Raw genomic sequence first — 22,288 nt, 5'->3', positions numbered from 1 at the left:
AACTGACGCATAAAAGATCAAACATTCACTGTAATCATATTTTAGACACAAATTTTCAGTTCAGAGCACAAATGAACGTTCAGTTGAAAAATGAATCTCCTATTCTTAGCTGATAAAGGAAGAAAATACTTTTGGGCTCATCCCGATATATCAACCCGTTACGGAGATAATTTCAACACTGTTTAAACGGTACTTGTCTAGACTAATCATTCGGGTTCGTGCTGGCCTTTAGACGAATCCTCCTCTTATGTTTGAGTGGACGGCCGTCTTCACGAACTATTTTCATTGCGCGTAACGGTGAGAAGAGCTGGAGCTCGCACCAAGGGTGGCTCCCAGTGTTTGCAATTTCCACGCGAGATACGAGGGTTAACTTCGTCATAAAGTTTCGTGAAAAGCACGCCACGAGGCTGGCCTCTGATAATCAAAGTTACCAAGTTACCAAGACTTAACTCTTTTGCTTTACAAGGAACAATAGCCGAACAGAACGGTTAACTTTTGTCGGGCAATTGGAAAACAAAGAACATTTATCTATTATAAAATAACAGTAATATATGTAAAGAAATTTCAAGAATTTCAAAATGTTTTTAAAGTTACATTGACTTATTGAAATTTTTAGTTTATAAGAAAAATCTACTCGTTTCTCTCTTCTCTTATATAAAAGAGTAACATTTTTCCTGCTTTCCTCTTAAAATTTCCTTTAAAATTAAAAGTAACGTAGACAACTCTTTCTTTAATCAACCAAGTTTACAATATTTCCTTCACGGATTTAACTAACGTGGATAGAAGCGAACTAAAATATTCTCACAGAACGCATTAATCACGATGTCAAGTCATAAACCTCGTAGACATTGTACTTTCCTTAATCTGTTCACGCGCAATTAGTCGGAATATGTTACACGTATGAACGATACGAACTAAAGTTTTTAAAGTGGCATATACAAAGCCACGTCATCAAATATATAAATTATCAAATTTCAAATTAAATCATTCAAATGATTGATAACATATTGAGTTTCTTTTAATACTATCCTGTTTTAATCATAAAATTATTTAAATATGATATAAATTGTAACGAAACTAGAATACATAAACAATACTTTTTCAAATTTTGTATAGTAATTTATTTAGGATCTGAAAGCTTCACTTTCGCGTGTTTCACTCAATCATTAATTTACCCATCGCTTACATTAATCACAGACTATTAGATGTACGAGCCAGCCTTAATTTTTCGTGCTGTTGCCAGTCGAAAGACCATAACTCTACTCGTACTATCTCGTCTGTGCTTTAATGATTCCTAAGAATTAATCATACAAATGCACTATTATTAATGAAGGCACATTTGCGACATACAAAAAAGTGATAAATAAAATTGTTAATAAAATTCGTATTGGCAATTTTTAGGATTAATTATCATTAGCGCGAGAGTGAAGCTTGAAGTTTAGGCGGATAGAGCAGAAGAAAGGGGAAGAAAAGCGAAAAAGCGATAGAACGTAGTGCGTACCTCAACGTGTCAGACCAGATCGTACCTTAGGGACGGCCGACGGAAATCGAGCCCCTCGAGGTCGGACGGCTCTCGTCTGCAGAGCGAGCAGAAAGCGCACTGGAGCGTGTTCTTGAACGCTTCTCGGAAGTCGCGGTTAAAGTACGCGTAGATCAGCGGATTCAACGCCGAGTTCGTGTAGCCGATCCAAAAAAGCAACGCGATCACCACGTCCGGACAGGGACAGGTCTCGCCGCACAGCGTTGTAATCACGTACCTACCAACAAAGTTTAAAGCTTTCATTGCTAAAAAAACTATGAATTTGTATGGAATTGTGAATAAAACGATATGCAAGCTAAATCAATAAAAGAATAATGAATATGATATAGAATGGAAATACTGAAAATGAAATTTGCCAATGACTCTGGAATTTATTAAAGTGTAACAATATCGGAGGTAACACGAGGCGAGTAAACGTTTCATATAAACCAGTTATTCCTCTAGACGCGTTAACTCAATTATTGGACTTTTCATCTTAACAAGAGTAATTGAATCTATTAACCGAGCACGTGACAATTTTTCTGTCTCCACGTTACAATTAAACCAACGACCACTTGAAATTAATTTAATCAACTATATTAATGTGTCAAAATTGTAAATATCCAGTTGAACAAATAAATTCCTTTAAAATATATTTAGAAAGACAAAAAAATCTGCTAGCTATGAATTACTTTTTTCATACAAAATTTCATACGTACCACAGGAAGAATGGCAACCAACATATAATGAAGGTGCCCATGATGATGCCTAATGTTCTGGCAGCCTTGTGCTCTCTCTTCATTTTCATGATGTTCTTATCCTTAGTAGGAGTGTGCAGATGATCCGTACTGATCTCGTTCAGCGTGAGCGTTTTCGACGAGCCCGCGCTATTCAACTCCCCGTTGAGGTTGTTCAGATCCTTGCTGGGCCTGTGACTCAACAGCATAACATTGCCCATTCTGCTGTGCATCTGCTTCTCCTGCTTGTTCGCCTCTCTGAATACCGCGAAGTACGTGAGCGTCATGATGGTGCACGGTATCCAGAACGAGATGCTCGACGAGAAGATCACGTAAACCTTGTTCACCTTAAACTCGCACAGGTCCGGGTGTTTCCGGCGATGCATGTTGTTCTCGACGGTGGTGTACCAGCCCATGAATATGGGCACGAACGAAATGAACGCGGGCATGATCCAACAGGCGAGCAGCATGTACGCGGCCAGCCTCTTGGTCATGATGATCGGATACTTGAGCGGTTTCACGATCGCCCAATAACGGTCGACCGAGATGCACATCAGATGAAGTATCGAGCTGGTGCTGAAGTAAACGTCCAACGAGTTCCACACGTCGCACATAAAGTAACCGAACAGCCACTTGCCGGTTATCTGCACGCTCGCGTTGAACGTCATCGCGAACATCGCCACGAGCATGTCGGCCAGGGCCAGCGAGACCACGAAGTAGTTCGTGATGATGCGCAGCTTCCGGTGACGCATCACCGACACCATCACGAGCAGGTTGCCGAAGACCGCGGTCAGGATTATCGAGCCGAGGAGGCAACCCTTGACAATCGTCGCCGGTACGAACCACTTGTGCTCGGTGGGGTAGTTGTTGTTCGCGGCCGGGCTGTCCTCGGTCGTGATCGCGTTGAACAGGGTCGTCACGTCGACCGAGGACTCCGTCGGCTCCGTGCTCGTCACGATCGTCGTCATGCTCGGCCGCCGTAAACGGAACCACCCTTCCGTTTACCACCACCTTGGCCTCGCGCCTCCCTCCTCGCGCGCGACTCTTTTCTCCGGCCGGAACAGACCCGACGCGACCGACGGCCTTAGGTCACGGACGTGCCAACGAGCCGACGAACCAGGCTGGCCTTCATCTTCCCGCTAGGGTAAGGGCGTTGCCGCTTCTTGCCAGGTTTACTATCTGCTGGGACGATTGCCAGCGCAATCGACGTTGATCGCACCGTTTCCTCGGAATACTTCTACGAGATGCAATTTCGGACGCGTCTGCTGTTGATCTTTACTTCATTCTACATGTCTGATTAGTAACACTCAGCTACGACCTGGAAAATAGAGAAATCGTCACGGTTAGAAATAGCATTAAAAAACGTCTGATATATTTGTTTGATCAATAACAGTTTTATAAATTCTGCTAGTGAATTTCATATTTCTCTTCGACCAACAATTGTTTTTAATTTCGTCGATGTGAGGCTTGTTACTTTACGTTGCGTTATTCCCAATCTCTTTTTCGGAATTTTTCGAGAGGGAAAGAGTTTCCGGTAAACGTTTTTTGGGATTTATTTACACGCAGCTTCAGCGTTTTTCTCGCTATACAAACACGCAGCGAGCGGAAGAGCTGAATGAATCGAACGCTTTTACGGTATTTTAACGTGATATTGAAGTTCTTGTCGTCTCCCGATTGAGGTATTCGGAGAGAGAAATAGGAAGACAGAGAGAGATATCAGATCAAGCACACTAGACGACCCACTTTATTTGATTTGTTTGTACTACTTGTTTAATCTACTCAATCCATTACAATCATTCGGACTATTCAATTTATTCAGTCGGCACTAATACCAATGTCAGTAGAGTTATTCGTCCCCCCTTGTCGTTCCTCCTCGCTCAAAACTGTCGACGACATTTTATGAAACTGATAAAACAGCATCTCGCGTCGTCTCCTTCATTATAGTTTTTAAAAGATAAAATATTATGTTTTGTGAATGAATGAATTGTTTTAATATGAATATCTATTGAGAATTAATTTTATTTCAGTTTAATGCATAATACTATGATTATTAAATGTCGAAACTTGGACATTTTGATAATGATCACAGTAAATTCAGTATAATACATGATTAATACATGATTGTATAATAATATACAATGCAGGTATCATCTTCCTATTAAAAATGAATGAATATTCCGGAATTATTCTATATCGCAATAACAATTGATAATGAGAAAACAATGAACTGGTATAATATTAAACTAAAATGATAACGAGTTGCCAAAATTAAATTTTTAATACGACAATAACACATTTAAAAGACACATCTCTTTAACAAGATCGATCTTTATAATTCATTGAGATTTCTCCAATTGGAAAAGAATTTCCAAGTCACGATCCAAAAAATTGTTTCAATAAAGAGATGGAAATTTTCAAATTGCTCAATTTTGCGAGTGAAAAGATAGAGAAAACGAGATTTGTAAGTAGATGCACGTTCTGCCTCAACCCTGGACTCGGGCTTTTGTGAAACGTCATCGGGGTGGGTTCTCAGCTAGTTTCTCGATTGTCACCACTCGAAACGAGGACGCGCCGGAAGAATGAGTAACCTTGAATGGGTTACCCTCTTTTTCTGGCCACCCGTCGTCGTAGTCGTTGTCTGTCGCCGCGCGCCGGCTTCGTTGACCGTGTGTCGCGACGGAGCCGTGTCAAGTGCACTACTCCCGTTCTCCGCCCGTGTAATTTACGATCCGCCATTTTTGCGGTACATTTGGGTCAATTATTCCAACGGAACAAGGAGCGTGCGAAACACCGCCGATGAAAAACAGGATGGGAACACGGACAACACGCCATTTTTATTACCCGGCGAGACTGTAACCCCGTTTACGAATTCGTGGCCAAACAGAGTCGTCTACCAACCTTCACCGTTTCGCCCCGTGGCCTTCCGTCGTGTCGCGAATTTTACGCAACATTACAGCAAGAATCCTTGCGTGATGGATGCTTAACGTCGATGGGAATTGTACAGTGAGTAATGCGATAGAGTAGATAGACGATAAAGTATATGCTAAAGTGATTGAGAAAACTTGCTCCAAGAATTACTGCTACTAAAGAGTTTTATTATATATATGTATGTACATTGGCTTTAAACGTCGCAGTAAATTCTTATAAATACATAGTAAAGTATTTTTACATACCATAGCAAAGTTTATTTCTGGAATTAATAATCTTCTGGCTGATCGCTATTTCATGTTTGATCTGATAATTTATAATCGATTTCATGACAATGTTACTAATACTGACGTGTATAAGCAATATTTCTACGTTCCAGTAGCACAAATCATATATTTATAGTAATTTAAATGCTGTTATAAAATTTAAAATATGATCGTCATCAAACAAGTTTTGTATCATCATTAACGTTAATACTCGAACATGTCATCATTAATAGATACGAATGTCGCAAGATTTAACAAATAGTGCTGGCACGTATTTTTATACGTAACGCGTCAGGACGGGATATTTATAATCGAGAACATTCTGCATATTGTTCACATTATTGTAAACAGTAATCTAAATATAATAATTGGATCTCGTCCGAATGAGCATCTATTGGACTTGTTACTTGAGCATCGGATTCATTATTCATCCTAAGTGCGCTAATGCGCGTATCCACTCAGGTTGTAGAGGATTAAAATACATATACGATTGTATATTGTATATGACATACATTAAATTATTGATAGATAGATGTACAATTTGAGGTACAGTAATTCTAATCTAGACTCTAGTACTTCGCTGAAGAATTGGACTTTGGAAACTGGGATTAGTCACTTGGTCAAGGTGCATGAAATAAAAATGCCAAATAAAAATGCCAATGTTCATTTCTCTCCATTAATTTATTAATCAGGATTATTCATTTTTACAATAAATTAGATTCAAGACAGAGGAAATTGATTTTAGTAGAAGAACGTTTATTCGACTAAATTCTAATTAATAAATAAATAGAATCGAATATTAGCATTTTTATTTCACGATCCTTGATTAAATGACCAATGTTTAAAGTATTTAAGATCGGATAATATATAAGATATTTTATCACTTATTTCCTTTAACAATTTAATTAATGTACATGCTAATAAACGTTAAGGTGAATTAAAAAGATATGAGTTAATATCGCTGGATAGGTGTCGATTCATTTGTCAAAGTTCCATGAAATTGCATGGGAGCTTTCTTGTATCTGACAGCTGCAGCTATACACAACCTCACGGCCGAGAAATAACGTCGACAACCACTCTAGCACGGTGTACGTAATACGTGGCACCTGGGGCGACATTAGATAACGCGACCTTGCCAAGGTGTCGCAAAAAACCGAGCCTTCAGGGTGCAATGTGCAATCTCTCCTTTCGACGACCGAGGTTTTTAAAACCCAAATAACCCTCGTTTACGGTGATTAAGAGGCATAAAATTGTAACAGGATGGTTCAGAATTTTATATCACATATTCCACACGTGTTCGTCAAGCCTTTTTAATTAATAATTAATCAAGAAAAGAAATTAGGTTTTTAGTTTTACACTTCAACTTTTGTTTCTATAGATAATTTGAAGAAGAGTATTCTTGATCCGAGGAGAGGAAGCGTGAAATACAGGAAGTACCATATTATAGGTGAGAGAGTAGTTTAAGAGCGATCATTCCTTTTACGAACGAGCACTGTAACTCACCATTATAACATATTATCCACGACAACGCGCAGCGAGCAACAAATCTACAAACGCATAGGGAAACTCGAATAAATACGGTAGCGTTTCGAGCCAGACAACGCGAATTTATCGCGTCGACGTAGCTAGTTTGTCAAATAAAATTGGATTTTAAGCATCGCTGAACTTCCCGTTCATCGCGACGCTCCACAATATTGTAAATTCTGATAAATTGGAACGATGATGGCAAAACTGAACGACGTATTCGCACAAATTAAATTAACTGCGATAATCGCGTGTTAATATTAAATGAAGTAAAATATTGAAGCAAAATTCAGAATCTGCTTTGCTGTTTGAAAATCTGTTTTGTCACTTCGTGCATTTTGTTTTATTTCTTTTGTCTTAACGTTTTTCAAACGATTTGTATTAAAAATTCGTGATATAAAAAATGAAACGGAATTGCTTTCACATATGAATGATCGTGAAACTCTTTCTATCGAAATGATAAACGAAAAGGAACTCTGAACCACGAATTGAATTTCGCGAAACGCGGATACGTTCCAGTGAAATCAAACTATACTCGAAATCGAGTCCCGTTTCCGGAGTGCTACGAGGGCGAAACGGGATCACGCGTTGCGGACGTTGCAGCACGCAATTGCGGGCAATGAATCACGTTGGTAACCGGAAGATAAATTGGAATCGATCGCGGCCTATCCCCTCTGGGTGACATTATCAAATTTTTCCTGCTCGGGAACGATGCTCTTTTTCCTCGAAACGGTCGCCAGAGTAGTTTATCGGCCCGGCCACGGAAAACGGAACCCCGATGCCGAATCAATTGAAAAAATATTACGCGGACAGGTTTTGACGCGAACACTTTTCCCTCGTCCGATCGATTCGATCTCGAAAGCTACCAAACCATTTCGTATACTATTTTTCTTTCGAAAAAAGATACGAGTTGAAATTAAATGGATACAAAATAAGCAATAAATCGAACAATTGAGGCTGTACGTTTTAATCACAAAATAGAGATTGTACTTCAAACAATCAGAATACTTATTTGTAAAGTGACGAATCACAACATGTAATAATCTTCTTCCAATGCAAACCAATTTTAACGACAGCAAACAATTAATTGGATGTTCTTATTTGCAAAAGTCTTTAAAAAGTAGAACAACTGAGAGATAGGATAGCAGTTTTCCCGTTTAAAACCGGCATACGTAAGATCGTTTACTCAACTCATCAAACTTTCCCGAGCTGTATCTTAGCGAGGAATCTTATCAGTGCTCGCGGGGACGACAGCGACGAGGCTGAAAAAACTTTTATCGCGCCGAAATTCGCTTAGTCGATTATGGAAAATCGTTATTTGAATTTTAAACGCTTCCCAAGTTATACCCAGTCAGGCTTGCGTGTATTCTTGCTGCACCTTTATCGATGTTTATGCTGCATAGTGGAAATAAGATTTAGATATCTGGAATTTAAGATTTGTAAAAGAACATCAAGGCGTCAGTTTTAGGGAACGTGAGTAAAAAGAATCGGACCAAGTAAAACGATATGAAGAATTAAAAAATTGAAAGGATCGAAAACTTTTAATTCTTTTACATCGAATCCTAAGACCTCAGATTCTTGAACATATAAAATAAATTTTTTGAGTACTGCAATCAGTACATAAAATTATATATTAATAATTTATATAATTCTTATACTGTACTTATAACAAATAGATATCAGTTGCATGAAATACGAAATTAATGAACTATTCATCATAGGTTCAAATGCATCAGCCTTGAGCTTTCAGCCTTGACCTTGGATTACAAGTGAAAAACGAGCTTCACGTGTCCAAGCTATTCTTTCATGCCGCAACATCATTTTTCTTAGTTGCGTCTGTCAGCGCGTTCCACTAAATAAAAGTACATGCATCTTTCTTGAAACTGTGTTAGATGAACTGTTCTCAAAGTTGATTTAAGGAGTTGTAACACGGACCAATTTTACTCCAAAGATAAGAATAATTATTTCAAACAATTAGGTACACGAAATCACATCTCCGTAATAGAATAATTTATATTCTGTTACATGGTTTCATTTTCTTCATGTTATATTCACTTGCCTGCAGCCAGTATAAATACATAGCAAAGCCGGATTTATGCTGTACATATAACGAGCCGCGTTATGTAGCAAAGTCATAAAACTACTTTAAAAGAAGAAAAACGAAGATATTATGTAAGATTATGATAAACTAAATTTTCCATGTTACACGAACAGATTCAGTTCATGATGTGAAAATTGTCACACACACGCCTGCACAGAATAAGAAATCTCGCTAAACGCTTCAGGCAGTGTTGAGGATGTATTGGCTATACAGTCAATCCAAAAAGTTTATGTACCTTAGAAAAACGCATNCTGATTACCATAAGAGTACATGCAAATTTTAAGTCACTATAATTTTTCAAAAAATCCATGAATTGTTTAAGTATGTAGCCTGTACATCCTTAACTCTGATTCTCTTGACAAAACTTTTCCCTATCAGCAATTAAAATTGATGGGACTTAAAACTTTATTATCTTATCTAAATGAATCAGTAATGTTACTAATTTCAAAAACCGATGGAATTTATTAATATCTTCTAACAATATTATCAAATTGATGTGTTGTTTATGAACCGCAACGGCTATTCATTAATGAATCGACAACGCAACGAAACAAATTGATCGCGCGGATTAGCGGTGACTTAACCTGGCAATAACCGGTGGCGATTTCAGTTAATAATCGGGTGAATAGATTTCGATTTCACGTGTTGCATGATTAATCATATTCTGTAATTTATCGAGCAAAGGACGATACTTTATGACACAATAACATTTACTATTATTTCATCTGCTACTCTTTACAGAAAGATTTCAATCTTATGAACTCGTAATATAAAAACGATTGAGACATTATCAAGAAAAAAAGTATCGTAAATTATGTCATTGCTCATATGATATGCTTTATAGTATAGCAGATATAAACTTTCACAAACATATTTTCCGAACGATTCAATGAATTCTTAGATCCGACAGCAATGGTAAAAAGTCGAGGCTCTAAAGTAGGAATTATCCCAGCAAGGAAAATCGCGTCACGTAGCGTGCCATGTATGTATGTATGTATGTATGTATGTATACGTGAATCGACCTCGAGCGACGCGCCTCGAGCACTATAATATATAAGTAGAATTCTCGTCGGATTCTAAAGAGTCTGGGAGTATGACGGTTAGAGAGCAAGGACAAGAGAGCCGCGGAATTTGCAAGATCAATGACGACGTCGACGACTCGCCCGGTGCGACCGTGCCGTTGCGTCTCGTCGACGACGGCTTTAATGAGAATTTCTCGCATTTCCGATCGTCCGCGAGCCTGGTCCAGGGAGCCGGGGCTTTTGTATCGTCGCTAATTCCCCTACCGCCATCGGGCCACCATAAATCCATTCCCCGCGGAGCCACGTCGCGAAAAGGAGACAGGGGAGAATTCCGGCTAACCCGTCCCCCCTCTAAACGAGTGGAATTCCACTCCTTGTTGGGGACCGCGTCGCGTTTCCGGACGTTGACTTCCTCCCGTGTGAATTTCCCTCAAAACGTGCTTGTTTCCCATCTTCTCTTTTCCTTTTATCCTCGCAATGGGAGTAATGAAATGTCAAGGAGATACCGTGGGACGTAATAGGAAGACCTCTGCTTTTCCCGTATCAAACAGCTACAATCTTTCGAGTTCACTTTTTATACGTTTCTCTACTGAAATAATCTTTTCTTTTGTTTGACTGCTTTTTATTTACTAAATTTTTTGGTATGCTCAAAGTACTGAAAGTACCTCAGTAAATTGAAAATTTCTTCTACCCAGTTTATTCGGATTATCTCCTAACCAGTAACAGGCGCGGGGAGTATAGGATTGCGGATAGGTTTCCCAACTCAGACAGCGTGTATAATGTCCCTCTGTAGTAGAGTATGTACCAGAAGGTAGATTCGAGCAGGCAATCCACGCGATGCATTTAATTGCAACGTGCATCCCTAATTCGGGCCGGGCTGCATACACGCGACGCAACAAGCAAGAAATTCGAGATTAACGTCGTTATAATACCACCTTTGTCTTTTCTATATTCGTCGAGATATATAACAGCGATGTGGTTGAAGTATTAAAAAATATCGTTAAAGCAACAATTAATCTTCTTATTCTTTACTGCCTTAATTCCCTATAAGAGAGCGCCATAACGAGTTTAAAATATTCTTTACTCATTTCAAAGTACTATTACGAAACTTTAATTCATGCCGTCCCTTTGTTACTACGTCTACCGTTTAACAATTTTATAAACCCCACAGAATTAATTCAGAAATGTTCCAAATCTTGTGTAAATACAAAGGAGAATTGAATTATGCATGAGAATTTAATAGAAAATGTAAAAAGGAAGTAAATTAGAAATGAACTTAGATTTCAGTTTCTCTACGAACGTTATTAGTGTCGATTCTACCCTTCGATAACACCTATATAAATTGTTCTCAGAAAAAGAGGATTAGGATGCCCTTATCAAAAAATAGGAACGGTAACGGTATCTCTTCTCTTATCTCGGATTATCGAGGATTAACGAGGTTCTATATATTGACCTAAAGTTCCTTTAATTTATAACGTTCATTCATTTACAGTCGTAAAAGGAAAATAACATAATACCACATAGAGGTAATTGTTTCTATTTTATTAAAATTATAGTTCAGTTAAAATCTATGTAATTCTATATGTGTAGAAGATTAATTATTTTAATATAATCTATTTAGTGAGATTAGATACTTGCAATAAAATTTAACAAGAAATATCGTTTCCTTTTAGTTATTTTACGTGTCCAAGGAATATACTTGCTTGTATACCAGAGGATGGATACACAAGAAATTGCGAACTTTATCGCGTCAAAAGAAGTTGTTCGATCGGAGAAAATGGAGTTTTGGAAGTTCCTCATCGAGCCGTGGAAGAATTTTTCAAGCCGTATAACGTATACATCCTCGAGTGCATGCATCGAACGAAGAGCCATAACTCATGCCACTGGGAACTCGATACACGGTTCCATGGATTCTCGCAGGTCCAATAAATTCGCGAAATTTAAAAGGTCGTAGCGTTGCCAGACGTTCTTGCCAACTCTCGGCGAGCAAACACTGTATTTAGGAATGATTGCCAGGGAATTCGCCAATTTTGTGTATACAACTTACAACGTTACCTCGATTCGACGGATCCGACCCGAGGAAACGATATTGTACACGAGCCACGGCTGCACAAGCGGTTATCGGTTCATCGGTGGCCTAAACGGGTTAAAGCGTAACTCGCGATACCGTGCTGCGGCCTCGCCTAACATTTATAACTGCACGACCTACGGTAACCGTGAGCTTAGGACTAGAAATCTCGGGCTTATCTTGCTCGTGAACGATAACGAACGTTGGGGTCGATTAAAATCGAAATGAAAACAATGCTTCACCATGTACTAGAAAGAAACAGACGTGCAATATTCTCTCGCTAAATGCTCAAGAGACCTTTATCCATAAATCAAAATAATTCATTTTATACATTTATAATTCGTAATACTTTTATAACAAGGTAAGTTTCTCGTAGAACATGGATGATGGCATTTAAAAGTTTTATTATTCTACCTACAGTGCACCGACTCGTGCAATTAAAAACTGAATTGTTCATCAGAGCGCATCACGACGTCCCCTTAACTCAGGACTCAATTTTTTAATTACTATGTTCCCATCATGGTATACGATTATAATTAACTAGTTTCCACTCGAAATTTTTTCATACTATCTATTTATATCACAAATATGAAGCAAAATTTAAAATCATTTAATTAAAGTACGTCTGTTTAAATAAAATTAATAGATTAACGAAAAATAACATCATTTACAATTTCTTTTGTTTACTCAAACGAAATCACAGAATTCTAGCAGTTTTCAGTTACAAAAGCAGATATTCCAAATGAACAACCGGCATACGAGTACTGATCACAGTTTTCATGAATTGGAGGATGTAACTCGAGGATCGAGTTTCGAGACTTAACTTTCGAGTAGCGACGCAGTGGGGCCTCGGTTAAGTCGTCAATTACGTGGCTCGTCTGTGGCACGCGCTAATTCCCCGGCTTACTGAATATTAATTAGCCCGTTCGGCCGGGGCCGATTCCTGGCCGAGAGTTAATATCGACTCCGCGGCTAGACTCTCACTCTCTCTCTCTCTCTCTTCCTCCCTCACCCTTGACTCGATTACCGACACACGCGTTCATGAATAAGTAATCGGAAGCCTGCAAACACGACGCGCTTCTCACACGGGCACGGGGTAAAAATACTATGGCGGCCGCTTGATTCACGCTCATTGCATGCGGACCCAGTTACACAAGCTTTTGTTACTCTTCTAAGCATAATTTCGTGGCTGATTTTTCCATAAAAAAATAATTCTAACATGCGTAATTAATACAGGGTTTTTCTGGTTCTTAGTAAATAAAATAAATGTCGAATCAATGATATACACTTCAGAAGATGAATGGGAAAAAGCAGAAATTGAAAAACTGAACAAAAGATTTTAAAGTAGCAATTACGATAACTCACCGTTGACGGGGGTAATTGAAAAGCGTGTTTAAGAATAATGCGAATATAGTTAACGATTAAGTGCAGTTTAAATGCTTGGACACAAAAACTTTCGTGGAAACTTTTAAGCGATGCTAATTTCTTATCCGTCGCTATCGATAAAACTTAAATGGACTCGCAGACTCGGTACGCAAACGAGGTGCGAAGTGCCATAACTTCGTTCGAACAAGTTTATAGTATCCATTACGCAGTGATATAAGCGGCTGCACGTTCCGCTGAAAATTTACTAGCCTATTTTCTAGTGTGAATTAATTTGTCGGTTCAAACGGGCAATTCTATTACACGTAGAAAATGCGCCGACACATAGACGTGATATTTATTGTTATAGATCCTACTTGCATGCGATGTTTCTGATTTTAGATTGTACAAAGCATTTTCCTGGCAGCAAATTGTATTTTTATATGTCTTCGATGATCCTACTGTTGTTCATTTCCAAGAAATTAATGGTAAAATTTTCAATATTGTATTCCATTCCTTGCATCACGAGTTATAATTGAACGTCAAAGCCCTCCTTCCCTCAATTTTATCTAATATGCTCTCAGCCCTTTTGACGGGGGCTCGAGGAATCATAATTAGCATCGAGGTTCTATCGTTCCTCTGGAAAGAGAATATTCGATATCCGCGTTTCGAGCAACTCTCGAGATCTGCTCAACGATTACTTGAAATATGCACGCGTAGTTTTGAAGCAGCTCGGCAAGGATGCCTCCGCATCGACCAGGCGAGAGAATTCAGAACTCCTTTGCTATTCTGCATTGCATTTTTTGCATTGGTTTGTCAATTAGATATTAATGAGACGAGGTTCGGAATAAAAGAAGAGAAGAAAGTTTGTGGACACGAAGCTTTAATACACGATACGTGAAAAACTTAAAGTAGATACACTACTTGAAGCAAACTAATGATACATTAATATTGCATCAAATATATACAAATTGAAATAGATTTCAAATTAAGTGTAATAATATTTGAAATTACATTAAATAATTCTATTATTACAAAATCCATATTTCTATACTTGTATGCCGTATTCATTCATAATTTAAACTCTTCAGAGAATAAAGACCGTCCGGTTTCCCTCAAAAGTATTTTCTCGGTTTTCACAGTCGGAAAGTATTTCTGGGCTGATCGTTAAATCGTTCCGTTGTCATTCACGATCGAAAGTATTCCCCGCGACACCACGAGAACGAACGGTCCTTCCGAACGTCGAGTCGGAAGGCAAAAGTGTTCGATGCTCAGCGTAGCGTGTCGGGCGCGCGATAAAAGGATCCTCGTTGCCGCTATCCTGTCCAGGGATCATCCATAGCATCCGGATGTCGTTCGCTTGGACTATGTAGAGGTAGAATTTAACGGGGACGATCAACCGGCTGATCCCTATTTTCTTGAACCACTGGCTCGGATAAAGTGAGGGAGAAAGAGAAATGTTCTCTATGACGTTGAAATACTTTTCTCTCTCTAGTAAGCAGGTTTTGTTTAATGAAACGTGTGTGCGTTGAGTTTTAAGCTTAAACGTGCAGAAAGGATTTTGAATCAAATGAAATTTCTTAATCAAACGTGCGATGAAATTTTTAAATCGGACAGATACAGAAATTCCCGAACGAAATATGCAATACATATAAGAATATTTAAAAAATACACGAAAGTTTGCAATTAAATTAAATTTTTCTATATATTTTTAAAAAATTTTACGTCAAACTCATATTTGAATTTTATTACTAAAAAGTGCATTTATTCTTAATTCGTTTCGCAATCATCGGTTAACATTGTCTACCCGATTCCGTAAAAATTTTCTCGGTTTTATCCCCGAACGTGAATGCTAGTCAACCTGTACAACGAAGCTGTGAAGTTCCAAGTGGAACGACTCCATAATGAGCGCGAACATTGAACAATAACGGGTCTAATGAGCGGACCACACCACCACGTTTCGGCTTTGTCCCAAAAACGCGGCTGCCGACCGGTTAATAGCTGGCGATAAGGCGGAATTATTTCACTTTACCGTTTTTCGCCGTTTAATGGTACGCGGAATTTGCAGTGCGCAGAATGTAAGCTGGTTTTTTGCCTCCTCCTCATCGGTTTTAGCAAAGCCCGTTGGCAAGGTACAAACGAGAAACAGTTTTTAGAATCGCTTGGCTAATGTATCTACGTAACAGTAATAGGTTTTTTATAACAATGAATAGAAGATTGTACTGATGAGGATCTTAAAGTAGATCTTAGTTTCGCGATTGAATCCTTAATTTTATAATAGTTTAGGAGAAAGCATCTACATTTTCCACAGGAAGATCAGAAATTTACTGTATACCGTAATCCTTTACTTTCTATGTTGTATTATTATGTAAAATAAAGCGATCTATGAAATTATTTATAAAAACGGGATAAACCGGTAAATGCGAGGGCTGCTAGGCGCCGTTTGAAAGTTTCGAGACTGGTTCGTATTGGCAAAGCGTCAGTTGTGCATAACACCAAAACTCTGTTGCAATATCAAAGTTGTAACGCAACTCCAATATTAGGTTACGCCCGCAGCCATTTAATAATTACGTAATAAGACGAACTTGATATCAGAAAACATAACTGTGCATGTACACATGGATTTTAATAATAAGGGAGTGAATATCATCCACCCTGCTTACCAGATGAAGTCTTATTAGAGTTGAGCCGAGTGGCTCGCCAGTTTCACGCGAGGGATTATAAACCTTGCCAGCTGTTACAGATATGCACCTCCATTTATTGTATACAGACTCTTGTACTCCATAATTACGTACAGAGTAATTCCATATATAAAAATATGAAACCCTTTGTTTCATTCAACGTCAAAGCTTCAGTTGTTTTATCTAAAAAATCATTTTTAAGAAGCAACTATTCCATGCTATTTCCAAAAGAATTAACTGCAACTCCTAAATCAATTTGCCAATAGTTTTTGTGAATTTTAATTTCGTTTCTCTTTTATGTACGTATGTACCTAAGGAAAGAAATCTGTGCAACTTTAACATCAATTGAACAGTGTCCCTAGCGAGGCTGCGCACGTCCAACTCAACTTGCGGCCGATTCTGAACGCGGAACATCCGGCTGATATGAAGTTTGTTATGGACAAACTCCTCGCCTCGTGATATTATTCTTCGCCGATGGAACACGCCGGGGTAGCTACCTAGGCTAAGTGTGCCATTTACTGTAAACGTGCTGACCGATTATTGTTCTGCCAGTTTATTTTCGTATGGAATAACATGCAACCTTATTAAACTGAAAATATGTTCCGTATTTTCTTAAATAAAATTAGATCCACAATTTACGTAATTTATGGTGCATGCAAATTAAAGATCAAACGTAATACAGGCATCGAGACGTAATTTGTGAAACGTGTGGACAGTTTACTCCAGTTTTCTGAAAGTTCAAGCTGGAAAACATTCGCCGGCAATTTGGGAACGTTTGTCGAGCGAAAGAATCGTCCTGTTAAGCTTCAAAGCGAAATTGGACGAGAAAAATATTCAAATCGACTGAAAATTTCCTATGTGAAATTGGACAAACAGAATACTCAAATGGTCACGTCGTTGGAAAATTACTGAGTATTCAAACTGTCAGATGTACGATCGAATAAACAGGATACTAAAATTCCTCAGATTGCCAAACTCGAACCATAAAGATTTTCCAGAACTTGAGAAGAAAATACAAAAATAAATTCGAGATTATAATGTGACACGTACTTCTAGTGTTATAAATAATATAGAAGGCTATTAGCATTAAATGGATATTATGAAATTATATTCATCGTTTCTTAGAAAGAACGAACAGAATAGCAAAAACTGCGATTCGAATATCGGTTAGCCAAAAATAGACGGAGGGTCTCGGTGAGAGAGTGCAATTTCCACTTAACGAGTGATGCAACGATCAGCACCTTGAATCGTGACAATGAACCGAGCATCTGCCAGCCTCTTGGCAGTGATATAGTCCGTTCGTTAAGCGACGCTTAATTAATAGCCGCGCGTCCTACTATTATTTAGCTAATCTATTCACTGGTCAGAATCTCAATACTCTTGGAAACAAACAGGAGTTGTGCAAGATAATTACCATCACTTTGCACTTTCATAGAAATCAATAATGTCAATATTGAATAAAAAAATAAAGAAATAAAAATGATTGTTAAGAATGTGTCATTGATGGAATTAATAAATTGAACTAATTGAATTAATTTAAATGAATCATGAAAATGAGAAGATGTTGAATATAAACACTTAATTAGACTTTGATTGAACAAAGTCCGGCGTAGATAACTTAATCAACGTCATGATACACAGATGAACCGCGCGGAATTATGATGAGGATTCGATTTCCTTGAATGGTGATGCACGATGAAAAATAATTGTCCCATTGTTAGATGGAAGATGTACAGGAAAGAATAATAATCGGATGAGAATTAAAGATAAGAAATAAAATAGAATGATATTGAAGGAAGAATAAATCTTTTTATTTGTATGAACTTTTTTCCGTATATTAATTTACTCATAAAAATTCAATTAAAGCATGAATAAAAAAAATAATTAAATAAAATGCATTTTTATGAGAATGTATAATAAAAAGGGAAAATTAATTAAAATTAATTAATAGAATATTCTGAGATACAAAACTGTGACCAATCACTGGTTCTGCAAATTAAAATAGAGTAAGGGCCACGAGGAAACGCAAAGAAGCAATAAATAGAGAAAATAATATTGTGAAAGTGAGCGGAAATGTGGGCAAAGATAGAAATGAAAATTGGTAGTGTTGTCTATTTTCTCTTCGGATGCAATCGGCAATTTCGTAATTGAAAGCTACCGCTCGCTCGCATTTAGAATGTCCCAGAGTTTCCGTAAATAATGCAGCTTGCGGCAACGCGGCCGATTGCGACACTGACCTTCGATCGGACCGCCTCGAGTGGAGCTTCTCGAACGTGATGCCAATTCTTAGGATTCGCATCTCTCGCGTGCACAGTGTCTCCATTGACGAGTCATGCTGTCGAATTTAAATTTTCCTTCGGAACTTCCAAGCTAAAGCGCCAGGCTAATATTAACGTTGCGAGTTGGAGGTCTCAAGTGCGATTAGAACGTACAAGTGAGAACATGTACATTTTGTACAAGTGACATTTGTTTTAATAAAGTATCAATACAAACTATCAAGTATATGGGAAAACAATATTTAAGATATAGAATACAAAATTTAAGATAAGAATTCCTTTCATATTGTAAAAACTAACTTTTATAACATTTTCATAAAATTGATCGACAGATAACCAGTTATTCCTTTTATTATAGTTATTCACTTTGTATATAACTGTCTATCAATAAATATTTCAAAAGCTTCGTATCCTATCGTTATACTTCAGTTGCCTGAACCTTTTCAACAAGTGTTAACTACGACAAACTTGTGACGACTCAGATATAGAAGTCTATCAATTTTTCGCGCAGCAGTCACCTAACGTGGCTGTCGGTGAACGTGCGTCGTCAGCTGGAACGATTCGTTGATTGGAAAACTTATGAAACTGGGTACAACGGTACAACTTCTCAACCGATCTGACCGCGCATCATTAGGCGAATGTCCATAGTAAACGACTGTAAAAAAAACTATTTCAGCGGCGCACAAACAAGCGCGTTTTGCGTTGACTGGCTTGCAGATTGAAATTGTCATAGTTCAAGGTCTTTGTCTACTTTCTTGTCGTTGCAGGAATTTATCAGAAACGAGAGAAGTTATATTACAATATAAGGAACGCAGTGTTTTAATCTTCTTTAAAATTTATTTGTTTATTGAATAGAATTGTTAAAATCAAGAAACACTTTATTGGAAGCTGCCCGGTTAAATTGTTCATATTCACCATTGACTCTATTGTTTAGCTTGGAATCTTTCTCGAGATTTCAATTACAGATCAAAAGCCACAGTGAGGACGACGCATTTTTCAATTAAACCTGGTGACGTTACACGTCCACGTTGAACGTCTTCAATTAAACTTCAACGAACATAGCAAAAATCGGTTTCCATTTGCGAAACGCGTCACTAGAGACTGGTATCGTCCCTGGGACGTGATCTTCTCAGGTTCCTGCGATTAACGCGTTAATTGCAATTGTTAATCCGCCTATTAGGCAAGGAGAATCGAGCGTAATCGAGTTGAATCGAGTTGAGTCGTCGTGCAATCATCGTTTCATGTAACGATACCGAGAGATCCGAGTATTCATTAAGTTATTTGTAGCTATAAAAGATATTAATTGGTGGTAGAGGTAATCAATGTTTTACCTCATTGTGCAGTTCCATGCAATTAATGAATCATGCAATTTAAGTATTTAATAATTTCTTCTTAGCAAGAAACAATTTTATTGAATATAGGAAAAATTCGAAGTACTGAGAATCCAAATAAGTAGAAACACTACTACTACTACTACTACTACTACTACTACTACTACTACTACTACTACTACTACTACTACTACACTAAGAGCTACTGTTCTGTGAAAATGTGTTTGAAAAATAAAAAGATATTAATATACGTAGTGAAAATCAGAGAATCCAACATTTAAAACTAAGATTATAAATAATCTGTCGTACATACTCTATCTGGATCATCGTTAATCAGCTTTAATTTTATGATGATGATCAAAGCAGACTGTACATTTCATTTCAAAGAACTTTCTTTCATATTCTCCCGAGCGGCTCGTTAATCAACGAGAGCCGGTAACGAAGTTCGTTATGCCGCTTCGTATTTATTCGGTCGATACCGACGGAAGCAACAGGAATCGTAAGTTTGTTGACTTTTCAACGAGCAATGGAGTTAATTTTCCTGAGTGCCGTCACTTCCGCGGAATTCGCTCCAGAAGAGACGGGCACTTTACGGGTGCTTCGCATGAAAAACTGATATCTAATTTATTCGCGTTGGATTTGATTAACCAACAACTGCAAACGCGAACTTTTAATACGGCGATCCGATTTTTCTCTTCGAAGCCCCACGACCTCTCGCTGCTGAAATTATTTCTACTCGGATCCTGCTTTTATAGGTAACAAATACTTGCGTTCCTCCTTTCTGAAAATTTATGGTAGCGAAAATTTCATGCACGCGCGTCTGGTACCTAACGAAGCAAAAAAATCCATCCACCTTTCATAAATTCTGAAGATTCCAGGAACTAGATTCGCGTTCCTTTGTTTGAATACTCTTATTAATAACGAGAATTTATGTAATGAGTTACTATTACAGAAACCTTTTCTTTCGTCCACGATGAATAATTAATGAAACGAAGTTTGCATAGAAGCGCGTTCTGCATTATTGTTTAGCTTTCCTTGTCTCGCGTTTTATATCGTTTCTTGGCACTTGTATGTGACGTTGATTCATTTATTTGGTTGTTCGTCGTTACATAATTTACCGTTGAATACATTGCCGACAATATTTACAACTTTCCTCAAGCTTGGCCAGTGCAATATCTTTCTAAAGATCGCTTGTTAATTTCCATGCTCGGATTAAACGGAATACCTACAAATTATATGGCACAGTGGAAATTATGCAGTTCTATGTATTGTTGAATTGAAAATCTCCCGTTCTATTCGATACAGCGGAGTAATTAAATGAAATGAAATGAATTGTCGAGGCTCCCGGACGGGTCGATTCTAAATTGGACAGAATTTCGGGTACGGTTCCTAGTGTTTCGTAGCTGCAATGCAGTTTCCTCTATAGGGCCGCGATCGATCTAATGCGCGCGGTGCATAAGGCCGTGCATGCACGTTCCGGCGCGCCGACTCCCATTTCCTGTGCACATGATTTTTTAACTTATTCGCGCGATTTGTTTTTATTCGCCTGTCCGTTTATTTGCTGTCTAAAGTTAGGAGCTATTTCCCATTCTTATTCACTGTCCAAATACAGATTAAACTGGGAATAAAATTGGATTGTGAACGTTCGCGTGAAATTGTTTTATGATAGCGATCTAAAAAAGCAGTTCAAGTAGAAATTTATTTTCTGATAGAATATACATTCTCTTAATTTTTGGACATTAATTAATTATATATGGACATTTATTAATAATAATATCCAATTAATTATTGACGCTGACGAAAAGCTTTTTATACAGAAATTATACACACTGACGTCCTCTACAAGGAAGATTCTATGAATTTTTCTTCTAACTTTGATATTTAACGAGTTACGTATGATTAATTAGCATTTTATTGATGTTGACAAAATCCGACCATCCCAGCGTCGAAACGGCGGACTTTTGGAAAAAAATTTCGTTTTTCCTCAATTACTCCTAAACCGTTGAACCTACAGGAAAATTGTATAGAACCTTTCTTGTAGAGGACGACGAGATCTACAATTTCTGTATAAAACTTTTTCGCTAGCATCAATAGTTTACGAGTTATTGACGAAAAACGAAAAAACGGTTTTTCGCAAATTACTCGTAAACTATCAACGCTAGCGAGAAACTTTTATACAGAAATTGTAGATCTCGTCGTCCTCTACAAGAAAGGTTCTATACAATTTTCCTGTAGGTTCAACGGTTTAGGAGTAATTGAGGAAAAACGAAATTTTTTTCCAAAAGTCCGCCGTTTCGACGCTGGGATGGTCGGATTTTGTCAACATCAATAAAATGCTAATTAATCATACGTAACTCGTTAAATATCAAAGTTAGAAGAAAAATTCATAGAATCTTCCTTGTAGAGGACGTCAGTGTGTATAATTTCTGTATAAAAAGCTTTTCGTCAGCGTCAATAATTAATTGGATATTAT

The 22,288-nt window shown here is 37.8% G+C and overlaps 1 protein-coding gene across 2 annotated transcripts in view; it reads right to left on the bottom strand.

Moving 5' to 3' along the window:
• Positions 1–22,288, bottom strand: part of LOC108630325 (octopamine receptor beta-2R) — a 39,552-nt gene that overhangs the window by 3,662 nt on the left and 13,602 nt on the right. The window contains exons 2-3 of one of the 2 annotated variants that reach the window (XM_018033548.1): positions 2,239–3,574; positions 1,527–1,757 (exon numbers count right to left, since the gene is read on the bottom strand). In XM_018033548.1, coding sequence (XP_017889037.1) covers positions 1,527–1,757; positions 2,239–3,224 — 1,217 coding nt within the window. In that variant the 5' untranslated portion in view covers positions 3,225–3,574. Of the gene's footprint in view, positions 1–1,501; positions 1,758–2,238; positions 3,575–22,288 lie in introns of both variants that reach the window. The other variant, XM_018033557.2, reaches the window with a different exon arrangement.

The sequence above is a fragment of the Ceratina calcarata genome, unplaced genomic scaffold (assembly GCF_001652005.2).
Source record: "Ceratina calcarata isolate Rehan_Ccalc_2016 unplaced genomic scaffold, ASM165200v1 scaffold141, whole genome shotgun sequence".
NCBI lineage: Eukaryota > Metazoa > Arthropoda > Insecta > Hymenoptera > Apidae > Ceratina > Ceratina calcarata.
The sequence above is the reverse complement of the archived record's forward strand: the minus strand, read 5'-3'. Positions and strand labels throughout refer to the sequence as shown.